This window comes from Silurus aristotelis, assembly GCF_946808225.1.
Source record: "Silurus aristotelis genome assembly, chromosome: 22".
Taxonomy (NCBI): domain Eukaryota; kingdom Metazoa; phylum Chordata; class Actinopteri; order Siluriformes; family Siluridae; genus Silurus; species Silurus aristotelis.
The window spans coordinates 16,835,856-16,862,287 of record NC_139595.1 but is presented as its reverse complement, the minus strand read 5'-3'; the positions used below and the strand labels follow the sequence as shown (position 1 = coordinate 16,862,287).

The 26,432-nt window shown below is 38.1% G+C and overlaps 1 protein-coding gene across 13 annotated transcripts in view; it reads right to left on the bottom strand.

Moving 5' to 3' along the window:
* Positions 1 to 26,432, bottom strand: part of LOC310717641 (muscleblind-like protein 1) — a 122,985-nt gene that overhangs the window by 14,339 nt on the left and 82,214 nt on the right. For 12 of the 13 annotated variants that reach the window (XR_014530875.1, XM_083525996.1, XM_083526002.1 and 9 more), the window contains 2 exons: positions 18,457 to 18,627; positions 9,220 to 9,420 (listed from right to left, as the gene is read on the bottom strand). Coding sequence is in view for 11 of the 13 variants with exons in the window: in XM_083525996.1 (XP_083382122.1) it covers positions 9,220 to 9,420; positions 18,457 to 18,627 (372 nt within the window). In the remaining 2 variants the exon portion in view is untranslated. Of the gene's footprint in view, positions 1 to 2,477; positions 2,832 to 9,219; positions 9,421 to 18,456; positions 18,628 to 26,432 lie in introns of those variants that run through there. The other variant, XM_083525995.1, reaches the window with a different exon arrangement.

The window sequence follows — 26,432 nt, the reverse complement described above, 5'->3', positions numbered from 1 at the left end:
CTTTTTAAACGTGTTTTGTCTGAACACGAGAATGTGAACCAGTGGCTTAATGGAATATTTTCACTAATTTCTAGTCCAAACTCTAGTCGGTGTGTTTTGCCACGACATGCCAGCTGGACCCCCTGATCATCTCTATTCATTTCACCCCAACTCAGCAGTGTGTGTTTATACACACACTCCTAAATCCTTCACATGCTTCTTCTCATCTACTCAGATATACGTGAATAAGAAATAGACACTAAATGTTTTTATTTTATTTTTTTTATACCATTTATTGCTCCTTATTTATGCAAAATGAGCATAAAAAAAAAATTAATTTTGACAATTAATTTTTTTTTTTTACATTTTAAATAAATCCCTTAAAAAAAAAAAGATAAGCTACTGGTGTTCCTCTTAACAAACCTGCTTAAAATACTGGTACTGTAGTTAGTAAGTAAGTAAACAAGTAATAATGATAATAACAATAACAATATGTTATAACCTTATAAACACTGAGCAATTTCACACCACAGCTCTTTAGACCGAGGTCCTGGGTGATTCCCTGCCATGTGAAATAAACCTCCTTGATCAGAAAATGTTAGTCAGAAATCTCCATTTGTCCTAAACATCGTTTGAAATATTTAATCTGGTGTCTTTGGATTGGACGGTCATGAGTCCTAGTACAACCAAGCTGTCACTGTCTTTCTTTCTTTCTGATTGTATGTTCTGTCTTCTCTGTATCTCATCTATCTATCTATCTATCTATCTATCTATCTATCTATCTATCTATCTATCTATCTATCTATCTATCTATCTGTCTGTCTGTCTGTCTGTCTGTCTGTCTGTCTGTCTGTCTGTCTGTCTGTCTGTCTGTCTGTCTGTCTGTCTGTCTGTCTGTCTGTTTTCTATATACTGCATGCATACAGTATATAGTCTATCTATCTATCTATCTATCTATCTATCTATCTATCTATCTATCTATCTATCTATCTATCTATCTATCTATCTATCTATCTATCTATCTATCTATCTATCTATCTAACTGTATTTCTTACTGTATATCTGTCTGTAAAGCTGCTTTATGACAATGTCCAGTGTTAAAAGCACTATACAAATAAACATAGGATAATTGTAAGTGACTCTGGATGAAGGCTTCTACCAAAATGCCTTAAATGTAAATGTGTCCCCCATCCAACACCAAAGCACACAGTTTTTTATTTCATCACTTAACCAGTAGGGGGCAGACATCTCCTATTACAGAAAGTGAAAGGAATCCTGAACCAACATGGCTACCATTCCACACTTCGACATACAGTACACCATGCAATTTCGTCTGGACTGTGGCTCAGTGGAACGGACTTCACCATGCAGAAGCGTAGGTCTAAGCTCTATAAGCGCTATTTAGTTAGCAAGTATTCGTCTGGAGTGATATCTATTATGCAATGGCCTGCCCAGTCACCACACCTAAATCCGATCGAGCTGCTCTGGGATGAACTCTGAACTAAAGGTCAGTAAAGAACAACTTTGGCAAGTTTTACAAGAGTCATTCCAAACTATTTCAGCTGCATGTTTGGAGAAACAAACTGTCTACATTCCAGGAATGTGTAAGGCTGGTATTCAAGTTAAGGGAGGAAAATAAAGTAAAACATCTGTACATTTATATATTTGTTGCGTCAAAGTAAATCTCAATACCGTTGCATTACTGAGCTTCTATGATTAGAAACAAAAGGAATGTGCATGGATTTTAAGAATTATAAAACACTACATTTGTGACAGAATCCGAAAACTTTCTCATTAACAATATAAACACTTCCCTGTGTTCCTTTTATTAATCGTTTCCTTAACAAACTGACTAAAATATATATAAACACAAGCCTTTTGTATTCAGTTGATACATGTTTAGCTACAATACACTTTCTAATTTGATTATAAAGTTCACTTGAAAGTAACTTTGATCTTATCTTGCGTTATATAGTGATGATGTGTTGAACATCAACCATCGATTCACTGTCAGAAAATTGTCTGTATATTGTCATATACACTTATACATATTATATATATATATATATATATGTTTTACTAGATTTTGAAGTGTGTTTGTGAGAATTTGTGCTCATTCATATGAAAAGGGTGATGGTGAAGTCAGGTACTGATGTAGGTGAGGGCGAGGGGGCCTGGGGTGCAATCAACATTTCAATTCATCCCAAAAATTGTTTGGGGAAGAACCACAAATGGATGGAAATATCAGGTGTGGCAGTACTTGTGTCCATTTTATCTGCATATAATTTGCAAAAAAGAACCAAAATAACTGGGCAGAGGTGCCAATATTAAAATGCAACATAAAAAACATCAACAAAAACAGAAAATGATGGATCCATGCTAACAACATGAACGACAAACAGTACAATAGACGATCTTGTAACCAGAAACCAAATCCAAGGCAAAATTTTAAGCTCAGGTTAAGCCCTAGACCTAGCAATGACCTAGATCTGACCTACCTCTACACCAGAAGTGTCTTTCACGTCCCACGTCCTTTCCCCTTCTGTAAATTTTCCCCTATTCCAATGGTCAGAAAGAAATCTTCAACTAGTGAAGAAAACCTTAAGAAAGCTTTACAACAGGCACAGCAAAGTATTTCAGCTGAATGTTTGAAGAAATGAACTGTCCAGATGCCAGGAATGTGTAAGGCTGTTATTCATGCTAAGGGAAGACAATAAAGAAGAACAACTGTACATTTATTTGTTTTGGTCAAAGTAAATCTTCATACTGTTACTAATACAATATATACGATCCTGAAACCGGAAACCAAATCCAAGGCAAATTTGTAAGATGTAACCTTAGATCTTACACTGTTAGTCTCCAAGATGGCGCTGGTGAGGTCTGACTACAATTTCCTGTCTAATTCGTGTGTGTATATATATATATATATTTATATACGTTTAATATACTTTTATACTTTCTTTTTATTTTTTTATTTCTTTTTATTTTTATTCTATTTCTATTTCTGTTTACATGTTGGACAGTCGTAACAGACATTTCACCACATGTACTCTGTATGAATGTGTATGTGACAAATAACATTTGATTTGATTTGATTGACCCACATCTACACAGAAGGGTCTTTCACATCCCATTGCCTTTTTCCCTCCTGGGAATTTTCTCCTTTTCCACTGGTCCTGTTCACACTCTTCAGGTGTTCGTAACCCCTTACCCCCCCTGTAGCAAGGAGTCAACAATGCTACGACTGTATACGTTGGCCCCTTTATTATTAAGATGATTGTTGAATGCTGGAGAAATGACAACCGTGCGCCATTTAGATCGGAAACCGTCCCTGTTGGGATTTGCGTCATAAACGGCATCGTCGTTTGACCGATGGCCGACGGAAAGCTAATGAAATCTGCTGGGCACTCACATCGCTCTCCGTCTCAGGCTGCTTTTTAAAGAGACGGAGGCAGCCTTGTTGTCAGGCAGACACTGCGAGGAGGAGGAGGGGGGGGGGGTTGCGATATGTTGAGAGATGAAGAGAGCGAGAGAGGAAAAAGAGGGAGAGAGGATGAGCTCTACAGAAAGAGGACTAAAAACAATGGAAAGGGTCAGAAGGTTTTTGAGAGTGATGCAGAGCTGGAGAAGAGAAAGACAGAATCAGAGAGTAGAAAAATAAAATGTTTTTTTTTTGGTGTTGTTGTTGTTGTTGTTGTTCTTTGTCTCTATGGAGATGTGGCATTCAAGATGAGGACTCCTCTCCTGCTTCACTTTTAGCACCGTTGGCAAACAGCTTTGTCATGTGCATGGAGAGTGATGGACGAGATGGAGAGAGCAACCGAGAGACCTTTTTTTTAGACTCACTCTTTCTTTTCATTGGGTTTTTTTTTTTTTTTGCTTTTCTATCTAGGAGTTGACGAGGACTGAATGGAGTTGCTGGTTTGCTCTGCGACCGTAATTCGGTCTTAACACTCTTACACTCTGGGATTTTTGAAAGACAAGCTTGAAAAACAAGTGACATCCTTTCATCTGAAGGCTTTTTTTACAGCTGGTCCTTTTAGGGAGATCTTAATAATTTAATGTACAGCCTTTAACATTTGGTAAAATATTAAATATGCATAAAATCAATGTCTAAAGTGTGTCAAATGATATGCTACCGATTATTAAAGAAAATGTTGAAATAGCGTTATGTAACAGTTATTTAATGTTCTTTCAGGTCACATTCAGCTGCTGGCCTGCGGGGCTCCAGGTCTCAGCAACCACCACGGCTGGCCAACATGGCCGACGCAGCTGCTTTCTCACAATCTACTTGCTCATTTTCTCACTCCACCTCCACCAGCTACCAACTGAGCTCAGGTGTGGATGATCTCACACACAATCACTACACAAGAGATTTCTTCTCAAATTCTCACCTGTTCCCAGACCACACAAAGCCTTTCTAGCTCAAGTTGGATCCGTTTAGTTTTGTCCTCAGTTTTTTCCTACCATGTTTTTGCCCTTTGGCTTTTGTATGCACATCATTTGCGTGTTTGTCGACCACAATTTCTGCCTTACGATTTGTCTCGCTTGCGTATTAAAGAACTTTAATACTGCGCATTGCTGTTTTTGTGACGTTCATGAATTAATTAATTATTGCATTTGTTAATTAACGAGTTTAAGAGTTTTACATAAAAAAGTATAACAGTAAAAGTAAAAATTGTAATTAAATTAAATGAAAATGTACATATAGAAGCTTTTATCATTTATCATATTGAATTTTATATATGTGTTTTATATATATATATAAAACAAAACAAAAGTTAATGTGTTTACAGAGCTTCTTTATGTCTGCGTCGGAACACATAGAGTAGTCACTCTTCTCGACTAACGAGACTAGATTTATACACATATACAAATTTTTTTTTATTTATTTATTTATTTATTTATTTATTTATTTATTTATTTATTTATTTTCGCCTAAAGTGACCGTCGTATCTCCTAAATGTCGTAAGTCGAGTGGCCATAGGTCAGGGTTTGACTGTATATATATTAATAAAATAATATATAATATTAATAAAAGATAATAAAAATAAATAAATAAATAAATAATAAAAAAAACATATATATATATATATACACACACATTTGTTTTTTTATTTATTTATTTATTTTTATTATCTTTTATTAATATTTGTTTATTTCATTTTTTTTTTATTTTTTTTTATATCTTTCTCTCTCATAGATGATAACAGCTTCTGATTCCAGAGTCACGAATTTTCCATTTCATATTCCAGAACCAGCTTCTTAGCTGCTTCCTATAATCATTGAATTATTTAAATGAAGCTGAAATTAGGCAAAAACCCCGAAAAAATGCTTCACAATCGTAATTGTATTAAAAATAATCTTGTAATGAGACAGGATTTGCGTTTACAATCCCAATCTTGTAGTAATTGACATTTTGAAGCGTTCCCTAAAAAAGGCAGGAGTTAAAAAAAAAAAATCCATCAGCTGTTTCCTATATTGTCGATGCAAACGTATAAAATCTGGTTAGGCACAGAGACAGAACAGTATCCATGTACACGAGGTTTGAATGGCATCGCTAAATTGAGATTTTATTTGTGCGCCCCCCAAAAAAACAGATAAGCGCGTCTCCTCAGAGACAAAGTGATTACTTCAGCTCTATCAAAGGAACAGTACAAGCGATATTGACTTGCTGTTTGGAGAATGGGGAGATAATTAAAAAAACATTGCCGTAATATTCGAGTGACACGCTGGCAGCTGAAACAGTGCTCCCTTTCCTACAGAGTGGATATTTTTTCACAGGTCCATGTCAAGGCTTTGAGCGAATACGCTTTCCTTGTTGACTCGAGTGCACTCGAGAGAGTCCCAATTGGACGACATTTGTTTGAAATACGCCGGAGTCAGTTTGGCAGCGGGAGCTTCCACGTGCTCTCTTGATAAACTCTGCACTATTCTCAGTAGAATTAGCAGTCATTTAACGTCAGGGAGGCTTAACAGGCGTGATTAGGGCTGTCTTGGTTCATTCTTTTTTTTCTCACTCATCGACCCCACATTGAAGCTTCTTACATTACTAATTCCATCGCTGGTCAGCAGAGACTTTGGTAGCGTAGATTTTCTCGTCTATTTCCCGACGGTATCCTTTTGCCATTTTGCTGACTGCGATCTCGTCTTGGTAGATGAATTATGCACGAATTGACTCGCTGTCCAATTAATAATTATGGGCAAACAGCAAGTGGGCGGAATCAGCGACGCGTTTCTGATTTATGTACATGACGACCGGTTAAAGAATAATGAGCTGTTTTCCTAGCGTTTTGTAACCTCTGAAAAAAAAAGACGTCAAGCGTCGCGTTAGGATGCGATGCCGAAAATCCGCCGATCATCCGTCCTCTGTTTGTTTGCGTGCCTTTAATGAGGAATTTATGTTAATGAAATATGAGGCAACCAACGGATGCCTTGATGCATAATTAAAGAGAACAAACAGAAACTGTTGGAACAATATGTAGAAAGCCTTTTGAGTTTTCTTTCCTATTTATTTTTTTTGTTTGTGCCTCTATTACACATGATGAGTGCCAGCTAAATGGGTGAGGTGTTTTCAATAAAAGTGTGATGCTTTGGTGGAGCACTTCAGGTAACAATGAGGCAGCATCGAAACAGCTTTAAACAACGACAGGTAATAAACAATCTGAGCATTGGAGTCATGTAACTGTGAGACATAGAAAAAATCTCGTTTTTCTTTTCCTCTATATTTTCACACTTGGTTCACTCGTACAGAAATAGAGCGCAAATGGATTACTTTCTGCCATTTGGTCTCTGGTCTTAGTGGCTCCCATTATATTATACTATAAATAAATGTGCGATAACATGTGGCATGCTAAGCTATCTATGATATTAATAAATGAAAGAGATATATAGCAGCATATGTTCTCTGTCATCCTGATTGAGTTCATGTTTCATTTCCTGGTTATAACAGTAATTCAAAGAGGGGGTGAGAACTTACTGAGCCTCTCAAAAGTCTGAAAAACCAAGTCTTTCACATGCATGTTCCTCTTGTGTATATGCAACAAACTAGTAATTTAACAGTTTTTCATCAAACTGTCATTGTAGGCAATAACAGAAAGTTTTCGATGAAACACAGGGTGGTGCGGGGAAACGGAAAAATTGGAAATGTTGTAATCGCAAATGAGCAAATGAGACACAATTGTGACATCCTAATTGGTAAGGAATTACCAATTCCCTTTTTGGTAAGGAATTCCCTTCACTCACACTATCACCATTCTTCTAAAAAGCCTTTGTGAGCGCAATGCAATACGATGAGTCGAAGCGTACGTCTGAGTTGATCTGTAGTGTTATTTATCATGGAATGGACCTGCCCAGTCACTGCACCCAAATCCTTTTGAACTGCTCTGTATCACAAGGACAGAAAGAAATCTTCAACTAGTAAACTTCCTTTCGGCTTCTCCAATTAGGGGTCATCCGTATTCATGTTTGATTTGGCACGCTGGATGCCCTTTCTTACGAAACCCCCCATTTATCCAGGCTTGGGACCAGCACCAAGAGTGCACTGGATTGTGCAACCCTAATGGCTGGGGTTGGTTCCCTGACCGGGGATCGAACCCGGGCCGCAGCGGTGAGAGCGCCGCATCCTAACCACTAGACCACCAGGGAACCTAAAGAAATCTTCAACTAGTAAAAAATATATTTTTCAAGTTTTACACGAGGCACAGCAAAGTATTTCAGCTAAATGTTTGGAAAAATGCGCTGCTTGGATGCCAAGAGTGTGTAAAGCTTTTATTCATACTAAGAGAGGTTTATTCATACTAAGAGAGGTTTCATACTGATAATTGACTAATTTTTAACAGACACTGTATGCAAAGGGTATATGTAATGTCTAGGATTCTTCAAATAAATGGCAAGTTACATATCTTTTCACCTCCAATCAATTTACTTCCTGTGAAGCCCATGAATTAAGTTGCATTAAAAATCAGAATGAAGTTTCCTTGAAATTGAACAGTAACACAGTCTCAATATAAAGATACCATTTTCCAAAAGGATCCAGAGTCTGTAAGTGGACAAACCTAAATAAACAACATGACCATCAAAGATTTTTCAAAACAAGTCCAGGGAAAGTTCTGAAAAAAATATCACTCAAGGTTTGGTTAAAAAAAGAAAAATACCACATGGTGCAATAAGGCTCAAGCTGTCCATCGAAAGTCAATGGGGTATAGAGTGGATTAGTCAATAAAGCCACCAAGAAGCCATGAATCACTCTCTATATGAAGCTTTCACCACCATGCTTCACTGTGTAGATTATGTTCTCAAGGCCAAAGTTTTCACCAGAGAAGCTTTTTCATCATATTTGCTAAATCTGAAAAAGCACTTTTCAAACAAGATTTCATATGACTTGCTTTTCCATAAAGACCAGCTTTGTGGATTCTCAGAACTATGGTTGTTTGTTGAATAGCTCCTTTCATATGAGGTGTGGATTTCTCCAGGTTTTTTAGAGTTTATCTTTTTGTTTGCTTCACTGATGAACACTATTTCTACCCGATACTTTCGGGCTCTTTGCTTTTAAAAAGGAATCAGTATCCAGGAAAACAGCCAGAGGTTTGCCAGAGGAGACCCAAATGATGAGTTTTATACTATTTATGTTTCTATTTTTTTTTGTTGGGTTTTAAAGTAGATATTGTATTAATAGTTTAGTTTAATTGAACATGCGAGATTTGAACCTTTTACGAAAAAAACATTTACATTTACATTGACGGCATTTAGCAGAGGCCCTTTTCCAGAGCGTCGTACAAAAGTGCTTTGAGTCGATTGAATAAATCAACACTGGTTTACTAGGTTGCAGACTTTATATAACATCAGTCTAAATTGTTAAGAGGAATTATAGAACACTTTTTTTTTTTTTTTTTGTAAACAAAGACATAAACCAAACTGGGGAAAAAAGTGATGGTTCAAGAGTTTCCAGAGGAGGTAGGTCTTCACACCTCTAGATAATAATAATAATAATAATAATAATAATAATAATAATAATAATAATAATAATAATAATAATAATAATAATAAGGATAATAAGAAAAGAACAACTATGATGATCCTACAACCCAAAATTCAATAATGTAATATGTTGTGCTCAGTACAACCGGTTCAAGATTAGAACATCTTGAATGAAAGCAAACATAAACTCTTGAATCTCTTTTCCCGAGATGAATAGTAAGATTTAACGTTTAGTAAAGCTTTAAGTGGAATCATACTCACCTCCAGTCGATCTGTCCTCATAAGCTTCTGGGCGGCGGCGGCCGCGGCAGCGGGCATGGGAACGTTGGGGGTGCTGGTCATTAGTACGGGTGCACTGGGCAGGATCTCAGTGGGCACCAGGCCCGGAGACACAGGGCCCAGATATGGGTTAACCAGTGCTGTGGCGTTGGTGGCCAGGCTGGGCGTGACGGAGAACATTGGCTGTGATGAGACACAAGATGTCCTGTGATTAGCCTACATATTGAGAACTTTTCAAAACCTTCTAAAAAGTAATACTACTATTACTACAACTGCAACTTCTTCTGATATTGCACCTTCTTTAAAAAACCTTTATTGGGTTCTTGTGTTTTAATCTAAGTGCAGGTTAATTTCAGGTATTTGATAAATTATGATTATTTTTTTTTTTTTTAATGCTAGGCTCTAAAACATTTAAACCGTGTGAGCCCAAAAGTTCATGATTAAATTTCCAGGCCAAGATCAGCATCCTGGAAGTCAATTTCAAAGTCATGCAATTTTGAAATAGGAACGAAGGACCATAAGAGTATAACTAGACAAAGCAAAAGAAATGAAACATGGAACAGGGGAACACATTTGGTAAGCAATGTATACCAAAAAGGGGGTTGAGTCGGGCCAAAAAAGAAAAACAAAAGCACATGATGTGAACTCAGAACAATTATAATTTTAATAATAATAAATATTAATAATAAAAATATTTAAATATAAAGGTACTTGAGATGCGTACTCATTATTATTCAATAACAAAAATTATAAAGTAGGAAAAATTCCAAACGCAATTATAAAATTATTATACACCCATAAGTCCTGCTGGACTGAATACCAGGTACAGTGTTAATTCCAGCAGACATATGTTCCCATTCGAATGAAATGAATAATGGTGGGTGTCATAGTCTGAAAGGGGTAAAGCAGATGGTGTGTGAACAGGATGTTCAGATTTAAATTGCGTCTGATCATTTATTCATATAGCTTACACCTGCTCAGGTTCAGATAGTGTTTTGTTGATAATGAGTACCAACGTACAGCATTTTCATATATTTATTTAGTAAGTCTGACACAAAAAACTTTATAGTCTGGTTATGCCGTGTGGAAACTTTGGTAATACATTTCAGCGCTGACAATTTACTCGGATAAAAGTAAAATGATTACTACGGCAACCCAGTCACTACTGACACTGCTGGCCCCCCTGAGTAAGACCCTTAATTATACATTGTATAATTAGATCATTGTTAATTGAATTGGATGAGGGTGTTTGTCAAATACCATACATGTAAATGGTTTAATTGTTGTGTTTTTTAAGGCCAACCACAGTAAGTGTCAAAGATCGATAAATGGGACTCAACAAGTAGGAAAGTAAAAAGCGTAAAAAATATATATTATTACAATCGGAACAACATCCCTATTCGTAAATTGCGAGTATGAATGTGGTCATATGACAGCTATCACAGGAGTCAGGAGTCCAATAAAAACAATGCTGTCTAGGTGAAAGGAGCCTACTGGCATTCCCATGTCAATCACTGTGGCACTTGCAAATCATGGCATGTCAATGTGTTTTCCTCTGAGTGTGTAATGCAGCTAAAAGATGTAGTTAACTGTGTCGCAGGAAAAGCATGTAATGGCCTACAATGTCCCTAATTGGTAGTTGTCGTATGATTGGCGGAGAGCTAGCTTAAGGACGGAATCAATTATTTAACCTGGCAGAACAGATGGACCTAGGAATCTTCAGTAATGGACTGATGTGTACTTAATGAGTTTCACTTGAGTAAAAGTACAAAAGTATGTGCCTTCAAATAGTGCTTCAAAGTACTATGATTTATTATGGCTGTAATGTTTCTATTATGATTGTTGTCACAAGAAAAAGTATATAAAGTAAAGTACAGCTAACGTGAAAAAGCTACTTAAGTACAGTAACAAATTACTTTTACTTCGTTACTGTCCACCTCTTGGAATCATGGTAGTCAGTAAACACAGCTGAGACTTAAAGACAATATGGAATAACAAGACAAAGGTACAAGCTGGTGAATGAACTAACATGGAACAGGTGAACACAATCAGGTAACAAACCAACACCTAAGCACATAAAACCAGTTGTCATGCAAAAGTGGAATCCGGGGTGGAAAACCTTTTATAAAGATTGTGCTGTAGGATTGAGATTATACATATTCTGAGAGTCATGGGCATTCAAATAAATGGTTATTTGCATACAATAAACATTATGCAGCAGGAAACCTACGCACGCTTGTGATTTAAAGTTTAGTTCAGTCTATTGACTATGTCTGACATTTGATCGTTCAATGAGTCACTGTGGTGCTCTCGTTTTTACATTATATGTACTTTCAGTAGACAACATAAAGCAGTAAAATGTGGCACTACTACACTTGAATATCTTTCTCATTAGCCAATGTAGCTGCTTTGATGAGCCTGGTTTTAGAGCTCTGAAGAAAAAAAAAAGGAAAAAATAAATGACGCTCTATAATCCAGGACATCTCTGAGATGGAGGGAGATTAGTGGCGCCTAATTAGATCAACCGATCTCAGCGTACAGAAATAAATCCAGCAAAGACGTCCCAGCGTCACCGCAGAGTCCCTCGGGAAGACCCTTAACCTTCATCTGTAAGCATTTCTACACCACTTATGAATCAAAGTGTCTGCCAAACAAATAAACGGAGATGAGACGCTTATCTCAGATTTTTATCTCCCGGGCTTTTCTACTTGGCTTCTCTATTCGTGTGATCAACCACGTCTCTACTGCTTTCTCTTCCTTTTTCATGCCAACCGCCTCTGTCTCCATCCATCTACCTCACCCTTTCTCCTTTCACACTCCGTTTGTGCTAAAGACGAGATCCTGAGCCCTGTTACTGGAAGATCTGTCGTTCTTTTCTCCCCCTCTGTCTCTCTTTTCTCTTTTATCGCCTCCCCAGATGTGATAAGAAACAATAAAGCCTGGGATTCCTTTCAAGACTATTTTGTGCCTGTATGGAGATTGAGAGACGCCTTAAACACACAGCGCCACCGGACACACACTGTTTACTTACACGTGATCGTTGGATCTTTTCGTGGAAAAGATTTACTGGGCTCATGACAGAAGGGTGGAAACCGGATTGAGAGAGTTGATATTTTTTATATTTCTTCACAATATGGTGTTAGCACTTCGTAACAGTATCAGTGCTTGTGAAGTTTCCCAGCACAGGAATTTTACATCAGAACATAGGAGTTTTGAGAATGTTTTGGTAAAGTGACAAGATGTGTTTCTGTGTATGTTTGAGAGATCGATAGAATTAGAAAAAAGGAGCGAGAGAGACATAAAGACATTATTTTTGATAATGAGAGCACACACTTCAAACCATAGTGTCTGTGTGTGTGTGTGTGTGTGTGTGTGTGTGTGTGTATGTATATATATATATATATATATATATATATATATATATATATATATATATATATATATATATTAGAGGTGACCCCGAATAGCAATATTTTCACGGACCGGCCTTTAAGGTGTGGTGGATAAATACAACAAAATAAAATGAAACGACCGGCAAAAAAAATGGTATTTTCTAAATATAATAATAAATTATATGAACTGCGTTCACTGCGTTGTTTTTTGTTCATTTTGCTCGCTTAGGGGTTGGAATCTAGCGGTAATGTATTATGTGTTAGGGGCCGGAGCCCCTTTAAGAAGGTAGAGGATGGAGGTAAGACTGAGGCATCATGACATGCATCAAGAGTGAGTCATAGACAGATGTGGAAGAGAGAATCTGGTCATTTTCCAAAATAAAACATCGTTCAGAATCAGATAATAAATAAATCGGAAATAATGTAAGTTATGCATTCTTTCTGTGCGGCCCGGGACCAATTGACCTACAGACCAGTGCCGGTCCACGGCCCGGGGGTTGGGGACCACTGACATAGGGGGTGTTTAGTGTCTGATTTCACATAGACCTATACGGGTTTTCTCCCAATAAGTTCAAATACAGCCTGTTATGATAATGCTGAAAATATAAATTAAGTAAGAAGCTTCTAATAAACATTTTTAATGTGTGCGAATAAATCCAACCCCCCTGTAAAAGATTTTCACTTTCCATTATCTATTATCTATTTATATGATCTATGACATATTTTAAATCCCTGGATTGGATATTGTGTAAAGGTAGATTCTGTTAAAAAGAAAAAGTGATTGTTTTTCGGTGCCTTTTGGTTAGAGACCTGTTCCAGCTGAATATAGAGTTCTGACCTCAACCGTATTGAACACTTCGGGGATGAATGTAAACACTGGCTGCACCCCAGGCCTCCTCACCTCCATCAGACTTTACTACCACCCTTGTAGCTGAAGGAATCTCCACAAGCATGTTTCAAAATCTAGTGGAGCATCTTCCCAGAACAGGCGAGGTCATTAATACAGCAAAAAGGGACTCAGTGTGGAATTGGATGTTCAGAAAGCACATAATCTTATGTTCAGTTTGTGCACAAACCTTTGATAGTATATTGTATAATATAATTGAAGCTGACTAATGACACTAACAACGCTAACACCTTAGAAGCTCATGAGAGCTTTATATAGATCTGTTGGTGTTTATAGTGTCTTAACTTGGCTTTCATGTAGGATGGAGTAGCATGCAGTTAACACCTGCCAACAATGCTAAGAGTTTAGCTTAAAAGCTCATGAGATCTCATTATGAAGACAGTAAGGCAGTCTGAACAAGCTGAATTTTTGTTTTGGATCAGAGTTGACGGTTGAAATGCTTAGTGATTGAACTCTATGTGGTTCTGAAGGTGGAGCTTCTTGTGCATGTTGGTGGGAATATGATGGGAGTTGGATTTCACCATTAATCATTAGAAAGAATTGTAATATTGCCCACCCCAGGTTGTACTGACACACTTCCTGATTTCTTAAGACATGCTGGGATTCCTGAGGTAAAGATTCAAGCTCAGGACCCAAGATTTGCAGTGTATATTTTAATCAGTGTTATCTTCCTTCCTTCAAAGGTGAGTCAGATCTCCAGGACCAATTTGCGCACCACTGACAGCAGCACTAAAAGCTGCCCACACTCTGTGCTGTGAAGTTAAGCTTTCAGTCACACACACAAACTGCTGCAAGACTCTTTATATAATGCTAATGAAAATAACGCTGCTTACATAACCATTATAGTGAAAAACCTGTCTTTACTGGTTTTGCACTCCAGGAGCGTTTCGAAGTCCAAATCAGAACGATCGGCCGTTTTTGCAACAAGAGAGGAAGAAAAAGATCAGAAACGAAATACGACACCAGGAAACGATGAAACCTCTATTTATTTACCAACGTGAAAAGAGAAAGAACATTCCAGAGGGATGCTTGCTGTTCCTGGGTCTAAAATGGGCCAAATCTGCAATTAAGGCCACTTTTATAAAACTTTTTTTTTGGTTTCCTGGGGCATTTGAAGCCCTTTTATTTTTAATAAGAAATATTGGCTTCAGGATGCTAACGCAAGGTCGAGATATGACAATGCAGTCTCTCTTGAGCTTGAGCCAACTGGAAGAGGGTTATGTGATTCCAATTATCTCCATTGAATAAAAAAACAAAAGCTTTTTTACTCCAAATGCTTACTTCAAGAGACCTAGCTATGGATCTGATTATATTTTCAATTAATAAATGAGTTGATTAATCAGCTGTGAAAAAATGCATTGTATTGTAAACTGTATTTAAAATTTTTTTAATGATTTGTTGTGAACAAATAATTATGTTTAATTTTACATTTTTATACCCCAATTCAAATGATCCCTCTTTTACTTCTAAGCACAAATGTGAGATCGGGCTAAACTGTAAAATTGTGCGTTTTTTTAATAGATTTTAACAGGACAAAAAATCATTTGATTTTTATTTCAACTTGGAAAATTTTCCATTTGGGTGAGTTTGGTCCAGAGGAAAAGGGAACGCTTGTCATTATTACAGTAACTGTGAAATTTGGGCTAAATATTTTATATGATTGGGAAACCTTGTGTTACCCAAAACTCCTGTCCCATTTTAGACCAGACAATTTCCTGTAATCCTTATTATAACCTGTAAGCAGTTATGTATAGTAGGAAAGCTGAACAGCACCATAAAGTATTTGCCACCAAAAAGCAGCTTCAAAAGCAGCATTGATTGGCAGCAATGCCGGAAAACTGGCAGCTATATGTTTTGTACTGTTGTTTGGTGGTGAAAGCAGGGGTTCGTCTCTGGAGAAGAAGTGGAGGCTTTCAGAAAGCCACAAAACTCCATGCTGGAGATGGATTCAAGGGATGAGGTGGTAATGAAGAGCTAAAGTCAAGGGGCTCGAGAGCTAGGCAGAATTAAACACAAAGCCTTGTGCCAGTGGAGAAACCAGGAAACGGAAAACTCTATCTAGCAAACATACTACACACACACACACACACACACACACACACACACACACACACACACACACACACACACACACACACACACACACACACACACACATTGTGGGAAAGTTTATTTGAAGTAGCCTAGACAGACCTGAAACAGACTGGTTCTCCAATTTAGTAGCCTTTTTCAGCTCCTGCACACACGTTGCCTTGTTTGGAACTTTTTTTCCCCCCTGTCAGCTGATGGAACTCAACCCTGATGTTTTGCTTCAGATGTCTAAAAGCTGACATTTTACAAACGCCAGCTTTTGGAGCTCTTTCAGGCATTCTGATCTACATGCATTAACTTACACATGAAGATTTTGTCCATGTGCCACATCATAAGATGTTTTTCTGAGCTCGGGTGGAAAAGTTCTGCTTATTTATTATAATTTGTTATTCATTTGTCTGGTATTAGCACGCTAGCATCAGGTTTAACCCAAAATGTGTCACTATCAAGGCCATATTTATAATGACAATTGTATTTAATTATATTTATTGTATTGTAATTTATTATACTGTTAATTCCCTTCTTCTTATTCATTTTCTTTAAATAAATACAAATGTACTTCCCGTGGGCTCACCACCTGCAGGAGGGACCGTAAGGGACGGTGCTGTGAGGATTGGGCAGCAGTCGAAGGCGGGGGCCTGCTTAGACTGCTGCCCCCGCGACCCGAATTACGGATAAGCGGGAGAAAATGAATGAATGAATGAATAAATACAAATGTAGTCCTTAATTCTTATGTAGACGTATGAGTGTGTGTAGATGACAAAGTGATTTGGAAACGGATGATCCTCTGTAATGATCCCTAACAGGAGCAATTGAAAGAAAAAGAAGAAGAAAATCAAAAGTGTTGTTTATTGGACCCTGATCTTTCAGAATTAAACCAGTATTTGCAGAAATGAATGCGTTTGTGACTCGTTATTACAATTATAGTGTAAGTACTGTGTTTCTTAATGCATGTCGTTGGTGAATACTGATACGTTCGTTATTCGCTTTGATAAACAGTGACCTAACGTCGATGCTTGAAGGTTAGACCTTTAGAATGATATACAGTTTGTCATGATTACTCTTCTCCCTTTTTATTGAATCTATTTGCAGGCAGGGGATATGGAGTTTTAATAAAATCAGTTTACTCGCATTTTGTGACCATCGATCATATGCTAAAGATTAAAATGACTATCAGAAACAAATGATTAATTAAAGAAAAAATGACAGGTTCCAAAAACCAATATAAACAGTGCAGCTGGGATTCTGTGGGATTGGTGATATGAAAAACGTTCATAAAGCATGATTAGTGCATTATTAATCATATGAATGCACTGGGTGTTCTTACAAAATCTGTATTGTTCATAAGATGTTGTGATGCAAATACTAATACAAAAAATCCCAGTGCCACTTATAAAATTATATATACAATATAATACTATATATAGTAATCTTTATTTTATGTGACACATATAAACATTTTAAATGTTTATAAAAATCTGAACAAAAATAAACCCAAGAAATTTACAGAATTTGCTAATAAAAATCAGAAAATTTTACAAAGGAAAAATTTGTATTTAGTTCATTCCAATTACAATGCAAACTGTGAAGCATAACAATGTGTATAATTCCATGTGAAACTATTCTAACATATTAAGAATGTGTTACCAAAAATATGTTTTCCAAATTTTTTTGCATAAAATAAGAAAGAAAAATTTTTTTTTTCTTTAACAAAATGACATTGTTATTAAACACAACTTATATATATTGGCAGTTGAATCTCTTTCGATTTTTCCAACGAGTTCAGATACTACATAGCTAGCTTTGAGATCTCTCTTATTCAACTTTGGTTCCAAGAGATCCCAACGAAATATAGTAACTTTTATTATATTGCCTTAAGCCAACCGTTTTACCTTTCTTTAGACCTCCACTCATACTAGAGCCTTCATCTGGGTCAGAATTTTGTCTAGGGCTCAATTATGGGTTTGCACATTTCCTTTTCCTGCCATGACTCAACAACCGATGCTACTGACACTGCCACCCATTGACATGGAGGAGTATCTCCATTGCTCTACTAGTCACCACATTGCTTTCACAGCCACTCCACGAGGGCAAAATATTCCTAAAAAAAATTTTTTTTTTTGGACCAGTTAGGTGTAAATGAATGATTTCCCACGGCACACCTGAAGATCTCTCATGGCACAATTTTATGACTCTGCACAGTGGTTGAAAATAACTGGTCTAGGATGAAACCTGCAATTCAGTATAGATTTACTTACCTCACTGCACTAGAGTTGCATATCTGATGTCAGATTTTTCCTCTAATCTCATTTTGCCGTGACGTTCATCGTGCAAAATGGGAATTCTAGATAATACAAGTGGATCATTTTGGAAAGAGATACTTAGAGCTCCCTGTGTAATTCTACTTTGCCACAATTGAGTGGGGCTTTGTAACAAATCCGTGTCTGTAACTGGGCTCTGTTCCTTGGGTCAGTCTTCTTGCATAAGGCTAAATGTGATAATATGGCTGCCATTACAATACACTACTACACAGGCCATGCAGACGAGGTGCTAATACTTTAATTTTGGAAGTGGTAGATCAGTGGTCAAAGGTTCAAGCCCCAATATTGCCAAGCTGCCACTCTTGGGCCCTTGAGCAAGGCCCTTATCCAGGGCGCTGTATGATGCCTGACCCTGTGCTCTGACTCCAGCTTCCCATTGCTGGGGTATAGGAAAATATTATATAATTAACCCTAGGTATTTATGTGTGTGTGTGTGTGTGTGTGTGTGTGTGTGTGTGTGTGTGTGTGTGTGTGTGTGTGTGCACAAATGAGTTTTAGCACATCTTACCACAGGTTGCAGTTGTGTGCCAGGCATCATGGCGTTGGCCAGCTGCATCTGTTGAGCCAGCATGGCCATATTCTTCTGCTGGATCAAGTTATTCCTGCCATTGATCTCCAGCTGTGTCTTTAGGTGGGGTGGAGGGTGCAGATATTTACAGTTCTCTCTGGAGCAGCGACCCTGCAAAAAAACAACAAAAAAACAACATAGAGAGCGTTATGCACCAGGATCCCTCATTCATATTGAAAGGAATAATAAAAGTCATGACATTGTGCAACTACAGGTCATATATGGGGCTGTTTAAATCTTTAGAAGCCCCTTTGCTGCACCCCACCAACCACCAGTTGAATACTGTATACATTTAATTCTCTACTCTTTGTATTATATCACCTTTTTCCAAAAAAATACAAAAATTATACAGTGATCCCCGTTTGGGGGCACCAGATTTAAACCGCTTTAAAGCAGGGGATTACTGTACTGTATATATATATAAATATATATACACCGCCATATCTTTATGATAGATGCTTATTAGTGCAAGGACAGTGTGTTTTTGTTCATCATGTACTGATATGTAACTCAATGATCTCATAGCAGTCACGAAGGTCGATATATGCATTCTGTCTGTTAATAAACTTTGGATATTTTCATACATGTCTTCGTGTCTGTGTGACTGATATTCCCAGCATTGGAGAGACTGAACAAGGACGAGAGGGATAAGACTAGAAATTGCTGCTAGCTCAGTGTAAAAAATGGTCTCAGAAGTGTGGTACCATTGATATGTCTTTCCTTTGGTTCATGGTACTGCCTGGTATTTGAGTTTAGCGCTATTCATTTCGACATCCAGACATCCATGTTATATAGCTATAGCATACCTTTGTCAATCTGATTGACAGGTTCTTGTTAAACCTCATGTGGCCTTCTGATTTTAAAGTCCATCCCCCATCAAACTGCTTATTTATTAATATTTAATCCAGTCTGTCTGGCATCAGAATAAATTGAATTTATTGAGATCACAATCTTTCCTCAGTTTTTATGTTTTATGTACCATGATTTAATATTTGCACTGCTGCCACACGATTGGTCACCTTGGATGGCTGCTTAAACGTGCAGGTGTGCAGTGTTTCTATTAAAATAGCTGGTGAATGTATGTAGAAAAAAAGAAAGAAAGAGAGAAACAGGAAACCTTCTATTCCTTTCAGGTCCAGACTGAGTCTAGGAGATGACAGTGATTATATATATGTATATGCATTGCATTGCTGATGTCATGCACTGAATAAGAAGACGACTACAGTTCAGATGGTCAGAAAGCTTTGACACAGACCAACATCCCTCCTCTTTCTCTTTTTTTCCCTCTTTCTCTTTTGGTGTCTCTCTCTCTCTCTGTTCGCACATTGGTGCTCAGAGCAGTCCCATGCTGTCTCTCACTGTGCTCCCTATGAATACTGAACAGATCTGGCCAGAAGGGGCATGTGGGTGTTTGCGTATGCGTGTCTGCGCGTGTGAACACAGTGTGTCGTCAGCCACCACGCTGTAATTACCCACAAAGAAAACAAAGGCTAACACACAGGATGCAACTGATGACCCCATGCCCCCCAGCCCCCCTGCTAAAACCTCTCTTAATATGCATTCGTCCTTTTTTTTTTTTTTTTTTTACCCATTTATTCCTATTCTTCATCTTACGTTAACAATTCACTGAGTGGCCCAGACACCTCCACTACACATTTCATTTTCTTATTTTTTTCACCTCCCAGGCTCATCCCTACAGTAGCAAATTCCCCCCCGTGATTAGTTGCGACACCTAGGAGTCTGCCCGGCGACAAGGAAAGCGCCTGTACCGATTGGCCGACATGCAGCTGCGTGCCTGATACCAGCTCGCCGCTGTTTCTGACACTAACCTTATTTAACTCTCTGCACGCTATTGATTGCAGCTAATTGCTAAATTCATTTCCTTTTACACGCCTGTCCCCTGGAGCCTACAGCCTGGCTCAGTGTACGCCGTGAACATGCCGAGGACATTTTTCCCGGTTGCTGATTTGGAGTGTGGCTCGAAATAAAACTTCCATTGGTTTTACAACGCGATTAAATTAAGGTCATCGCTTTTCGGTGGAGGCAACATCAGAATCGAATCAAATACAGGGTTTCGAATATCAGTACAAAAAAGCCTGGCGCCCTTTCTGCAGTTTGTTTTTTTCCGCAGTTTGTTTTTTTTTAGCTTTCTCTACAATTCGACCAAATGGACTGCATCATATCTGTGTGGTTCTGGGAGACATATTGAAGTGTCCGAAAAAAGAGCTGCCAGAGCTTGAAAGGGACCTCCAATCACAGAGGCAGCAAATGGTGGAATAAATCAATCTCATTCGAATGGAGGGAGAGTAACCTCCCATCTGCAAATGACGAGCATTTAAATGGGTCTGGTGGCCTGGTTTCGTCAAATAGTCCCAAAAAACCCCCCACAGAGACCTAGTTTCTGAAGTTTGGTCATTCTGTCTTCTATGTACAAATTGAAGGCTTTTACCAAAGTGCTGTCAAATACTGGGATCTGATTGGATAAATAATAAAATATATATTAGCTCTCGATATTACCACAATTGTGTTGGTGCCAGGTTTATAATTATGGTACTCAATTCCCGTTATTTAATAGTAACAGTTCATTTTAAAAAGAGGTTGCAGCTCAGTGGTTTAGTCTCTGGGATACTGATCAGAGGGATAGAGGTTCAAGTCCCAGTGTCACCAAGCTCCCACTCTTGGGGCCCTTGAGCAAGGCCCTTAACCCTCTGTTCTCCAGAGGTAATGTAACATGGCTTTATGGTTGAAGATTATTGTTGAAGACATGTTGAAGATGTACACATGTACACAACTATAAATGTAAAAAAAGTAATCATGAGATGGTTGAGATGGTTTGGACATGTGCAGATGAGGGACATGGGGTATATCGGTGGGAGAATGCTGAGGATGGAGCCACCAGGAAGGAAAAAAAGAGGAAGGCCAAGGAGGGGGTTCACGGATGTGGTGAGGGAAAACATGCAGTTAGTTGGTGTGAAAGAGGCAGATGTAGAGGACAGGGGGGTATGGAGATGGATGATCCGCTGTGGCGAACCCTAACGGGAGAAACCGAAAGAAGAAGAAGAAGATATAATGGTGGAACAACCATTATAATGCTTCCGTGCACAAGGCTCGTTCCATGAAGATATAGTTTACATATGGCTACAAATATGATATGTAGAAGAGTGGAAAATTTAGAGTGGCCTCCTATAGAGTCTTAAGTTCCAGTTTCAAGTTTACTTGTTATGTGTACAGATATCAGTGAGGGTTTTTCCAATGAAATGCTTAAGTGAGGCCGTAGGAAAACTACAGCAAACTACAACAAATAGTAAACATTAAACAATATTGAACAGTAAAGAGAAGAGGAAATAAAAAAAAGATGTAATAATAAGGGGTAAGAAAGTTCACGTAGTTGTATATGTAGTAATTATCACGTAGTTGTATATGATGTCTCAGGATGCGCTTGCATTAAACGTCTTCTTCACTTGAACTGACAATGCCACTGTACACAAAGCTAGTTCCATGAACAGATGGACTTCATGGGTTGGAGTTGTAGATCTTAAGTGGCTTGCTTTAGAGCTCTGATCTCATTTTAAGATATTGAACACATTTGGGAGGAATGTGAACGCTTACTGCACCCCAGGCCTCCTCAACTCATCTGCATCGAGATCTGACTCTACTACCACCCTTTTGGCTAAATGAGCACAAATCACCACAATCAAACTCCAAAATCTAGTGTATTATCTTCTCAGAAGAGTGGAGGTTTTTATAACAGCACTTGACGACTAAAAGTGGAATGGGATGTTAAAAAAAAATCATAAGCGAATAGTCAGGTGCCCACAAACATTTGTCCATAGACTGTCTGAGTAGGAAAAGTGTTAGAAAGATGTATGATGATTAAAATCAACAAAAGATACGTATGATTTAATGGACATCAGACGAGGCTTATTTTTGGAGTAACAGCTGCTGCCCTGCGAGCATGCCCCTGGGAACACACCTCCTTCTCTGCTTCGACCTTAGCTCCAGACAACCCTCTCGATCCAAAATGTGTCCTGTAACCCACAAATCCAGCATGCGTCACTTTTCCCTTCATACCCTGTTTTTTAAATACAGCTCATCATGTTATGTTTTGTTCCTTGCACACCAGGCTTATGATCGATCTGAGGCAAAAACAGTAGCGATAACATAGACTTGTTTTCTTTTTTATAGACACAAGATTGTTTGTGGCACCTGATAAGGAAATTTTGATAAGAGTTTACCTCAGGAAAAAGCTACATGATGCCTACATAAGCCCTTCAAGACCAAATAACCTAAATCTCAACATTTATAAAGACATTCATGGGATCAGATGACAGCTGAGTGTCAAAGCACAGTTTATATTAACAAGCAATATACATTACATAGACATATACGTGGACACCATATGTGTATGTTTTTTTTAAACATTCCATTCCACATTTAGTCCCATTTGCTGTTATAATAACTTCCACTCTTCTGGGAAGATGTTCCACGAGATTTGTGTGCTCCAACTGATCCAAAGTTGATCAATACGGATGAAGTCAGAGCTCTATAGCAGGCCACTCAACATCTTCCACTTTAACATATGTAAACCATATCCTTATGGAGCTGGCTTTGAGCCTTGTAGTTCAAGTGAAGTGAAAATGTAATGTTCCCTCATTTCAATACAATTGTGTAGCTTTTATTTTGTGGTAACAGTTTAAGAAAGAAGGACATATGGCTGGAAAAGTCAGGAGTCCCAATATTTTTGAGTTTACAATATATGTCACTTAAAAGAGCGTACTGTATTATTTTCAAATATTTATTTTTCAGTTTAAAAGCAATTTGATAGTTTTATAGAGGACACTGCCTGTTGCATTTAGCTTATATCCCTGATTATGTAGGCGTATACCAGTTCTAAGAAAAGACTTATACAGGTGACATGTAGCCTTATACTTATGTAAATTGGTATTATTATTTTATTATTTAATATTATTGGTATTGAGAGGTACACCTGATTATGAGAGGTACACCTGAAAGAGGTACACCTGATTATGTAGGCGTATACCAGTTCTAAGAAAAGACTTATACAGGTGACATGTAGCCTTATACAGTGGGTACGGAAAGTATTCAGACCCCCTTAAATTTTTTACTTTTTGTTATATTGCAGCCATTTGTTAAAATCATTTAAGTTTATTTCTTTTCCTCATGAATGTACACATAGCACCCCATACTGACAGAAAAACACAGAATTGTTGACCTTTTTGCAGATTTATTAAAAAAGAAAAACTGAAATATCACATGGTCCTAAGTATTCAGACCCTTTGCTGTGACACTCATATATTTAACTCAGGTGCTCTCCATTTCTTTTGATCATCCTTGAGATGGTTCTACACCTTCATTTGAGTCCAGAAATTTTTGATTATACTGATTGGACTTGATTAGGAAAGCCACACACCTGTTTATATAAGACCTTACAGATCACAATGCATGTCAGAGCAAATGAGAATAATTAATGTCAAAGGAACTGCCTTAAGAGCTCAGAGACAGAACTGTGGCAAGGCACAGATCTGGCCAAGGTTCCAAAAAAATATTTGCTGCACTTAAGGTTCCTAAGAGCACAGTGGCCTCCATAATCCTCAAATGGAAGACGTTTGGGACGACCAGAACCATTCCTAGAGCTGGCCGTCCGGCCAAACTGAGCTATCGGGGGAGAAGAGCCTTGGTGAGAGAGGTAAAGAAGAACCCAAAGATCACTGTGGCTGAGCTCCAGAGATGCAGTCGGGAGATGGGAGAAAGTTGTAGAAAGTCAACCATCACTGCAGCCCTTCACCAGTGGGGCTTTATAGCAGAGTGGCCCGACGGAAGCCTCTCCTCAGTGCAGGACACATGAAAACCCGCATGGAGTTCTCCAAGATGGTGAGAAATAAGATTCTCTGGTCTGATGAGACCAAGATAGAACTTTTTGGCCTTAATTCTAAGCGGTATGTGTGGAGAAAACCAGGCACTGCTCATCACCTGTCCAGTACAGTCTCAACAATGAAGCATGGTGGTGGCAGCATCATGCTGTGGGGGTGTTTTACAGCTGTAGGGACAGGACGACTGGTTGCAATCAAGGGAAAGATGAATGCGGCCAAGCACAGGGATATCCTGGACAAAAACCTTCTCCAGAGTGCTTTGGACCTCAGACTGGGCTGAAGGTTTACCTTCCAACAAGACAATGACCCTAAGCACACAGCTAAAATAACGATGGAGTGGCTTCACAACAACTCTGTGACTTTTCTTGAATGGCTCAGCCAGAGCAATGACTTAAACCCAATTGAGCATCTCTGGAGAGACCTAAAAATAGCTGTCCACCAACGTTTACCGTCCAACCTGACAGAACTGAAAAGGATCTGCAAGGAGGAATGGCAGAGGATCCCCAAATCCAGGTGTGAAAGACTTGTTGCATCTTTCCAAAAAAGACTCCTGGCTGTATTAGATCAAAAGGGGGCTTCTACTAAATACTGAGCAAAGGGTCTGAATACTTAGGACCATGTGATATTTTAGTTTTTCTTTTTTAATAAATCTGCAACAGTGTCAACAATTCTGTGTTTTTCTGTCAATATAGGGTGCTATGTGTACATTAATTAGGAAAAGAAATGAACTTAAATGATTTTAGCAAATGGCTGCAAAATAAAAAAGAGTGAAAAATTTAAGGGGGTCTGAATACTTTCCGTACCCACTGTACTTACGTAAATTGGTATTATTATTTTATTATTTAATATTATTGGTATTGAGAGGTACACCTTATGCGTTCTATTAATGATATATAAATGTTTTATAACAACGTGTTTAACGTCTTATGAATATATTAATAGTAATGTAATACAACTATATATGTATGTATATATACACATACAATATCATACATATAATGTCAATTATATTAACATCAACACCAAATAATAATGATAATAATAATAGTAGTAGTAAAAGTATTGGGACATCTGACTTTTCCACCCATCTGTGGTTCTTCCCTAAATAACTTGAACGAGGCCCAAACCTACTCCACCATGAAATGCACCTATGCACAAAACCAGCTCCATGAAGATATACTTTTCATAGGTTGGTGTGAAAGATCTTGATTGGCCTGCTATAGAGCTCTGACCTGAACCCTATTGAACACCTTTTGGATGAATTGGCACGCTGAATACACCTCAGGCCTCCGTGCCCTGACTTTACTAACGTCCCAGAGAATGAAGGAGCACACATCTCCATAAGCACACTCCAACAATCAAGTGGAAATTCTTTGCAAATGTAGATGAGTGGAGGTTATTCTAACTTGTACTATTATAATGGGATTGAATAAGATGTTCAAAAGGCACATACCAATTTTATGCTTAGATGTTCACAAACTTTTGTCTATAGAATGTATCTACTGTGTGTGGTTAACTAGCATGGCTCACATTGCAAAGCAATTCTTTCTAGAAGCTGGAAGCTAGCTGGTCAGTAATAAAAAGCGAGGGCAGCAGGATTGGCCCATATCTCACACTGTCACTAAAAGAGTGTGAGCTTGTAACCTGTCTGCATCGGTGTCGCTGTACTGTCATATGTTTTCGGTGTGCTAATGATCAGGCTGCTCGACGGAGACCTCAGCTATCTAAAATTGGTGTTTATGTGTCTGGAAAATTGATACTTGAGTTTGTAGGCCAGGGTGCACGTCGCCTGTATTCGCTTTATCCCTTTACACCACCGATCTATTATTAGCGGGAAAACTGGAGCGAATTTATCTGGGGCTATTAGACTGTGTCACTCGTACGAGTCTGATATGGACTTTTTGTGTGAAAGCGTGGGCACCTACGAGTGTGTACGTAAGTATGTGTGTGTGTGTGTGTGTGTGTGTGTGTATATATAAACAAATACAGGAATGCTTGAATTTGTGTTACAGCGTCAATGCCAGG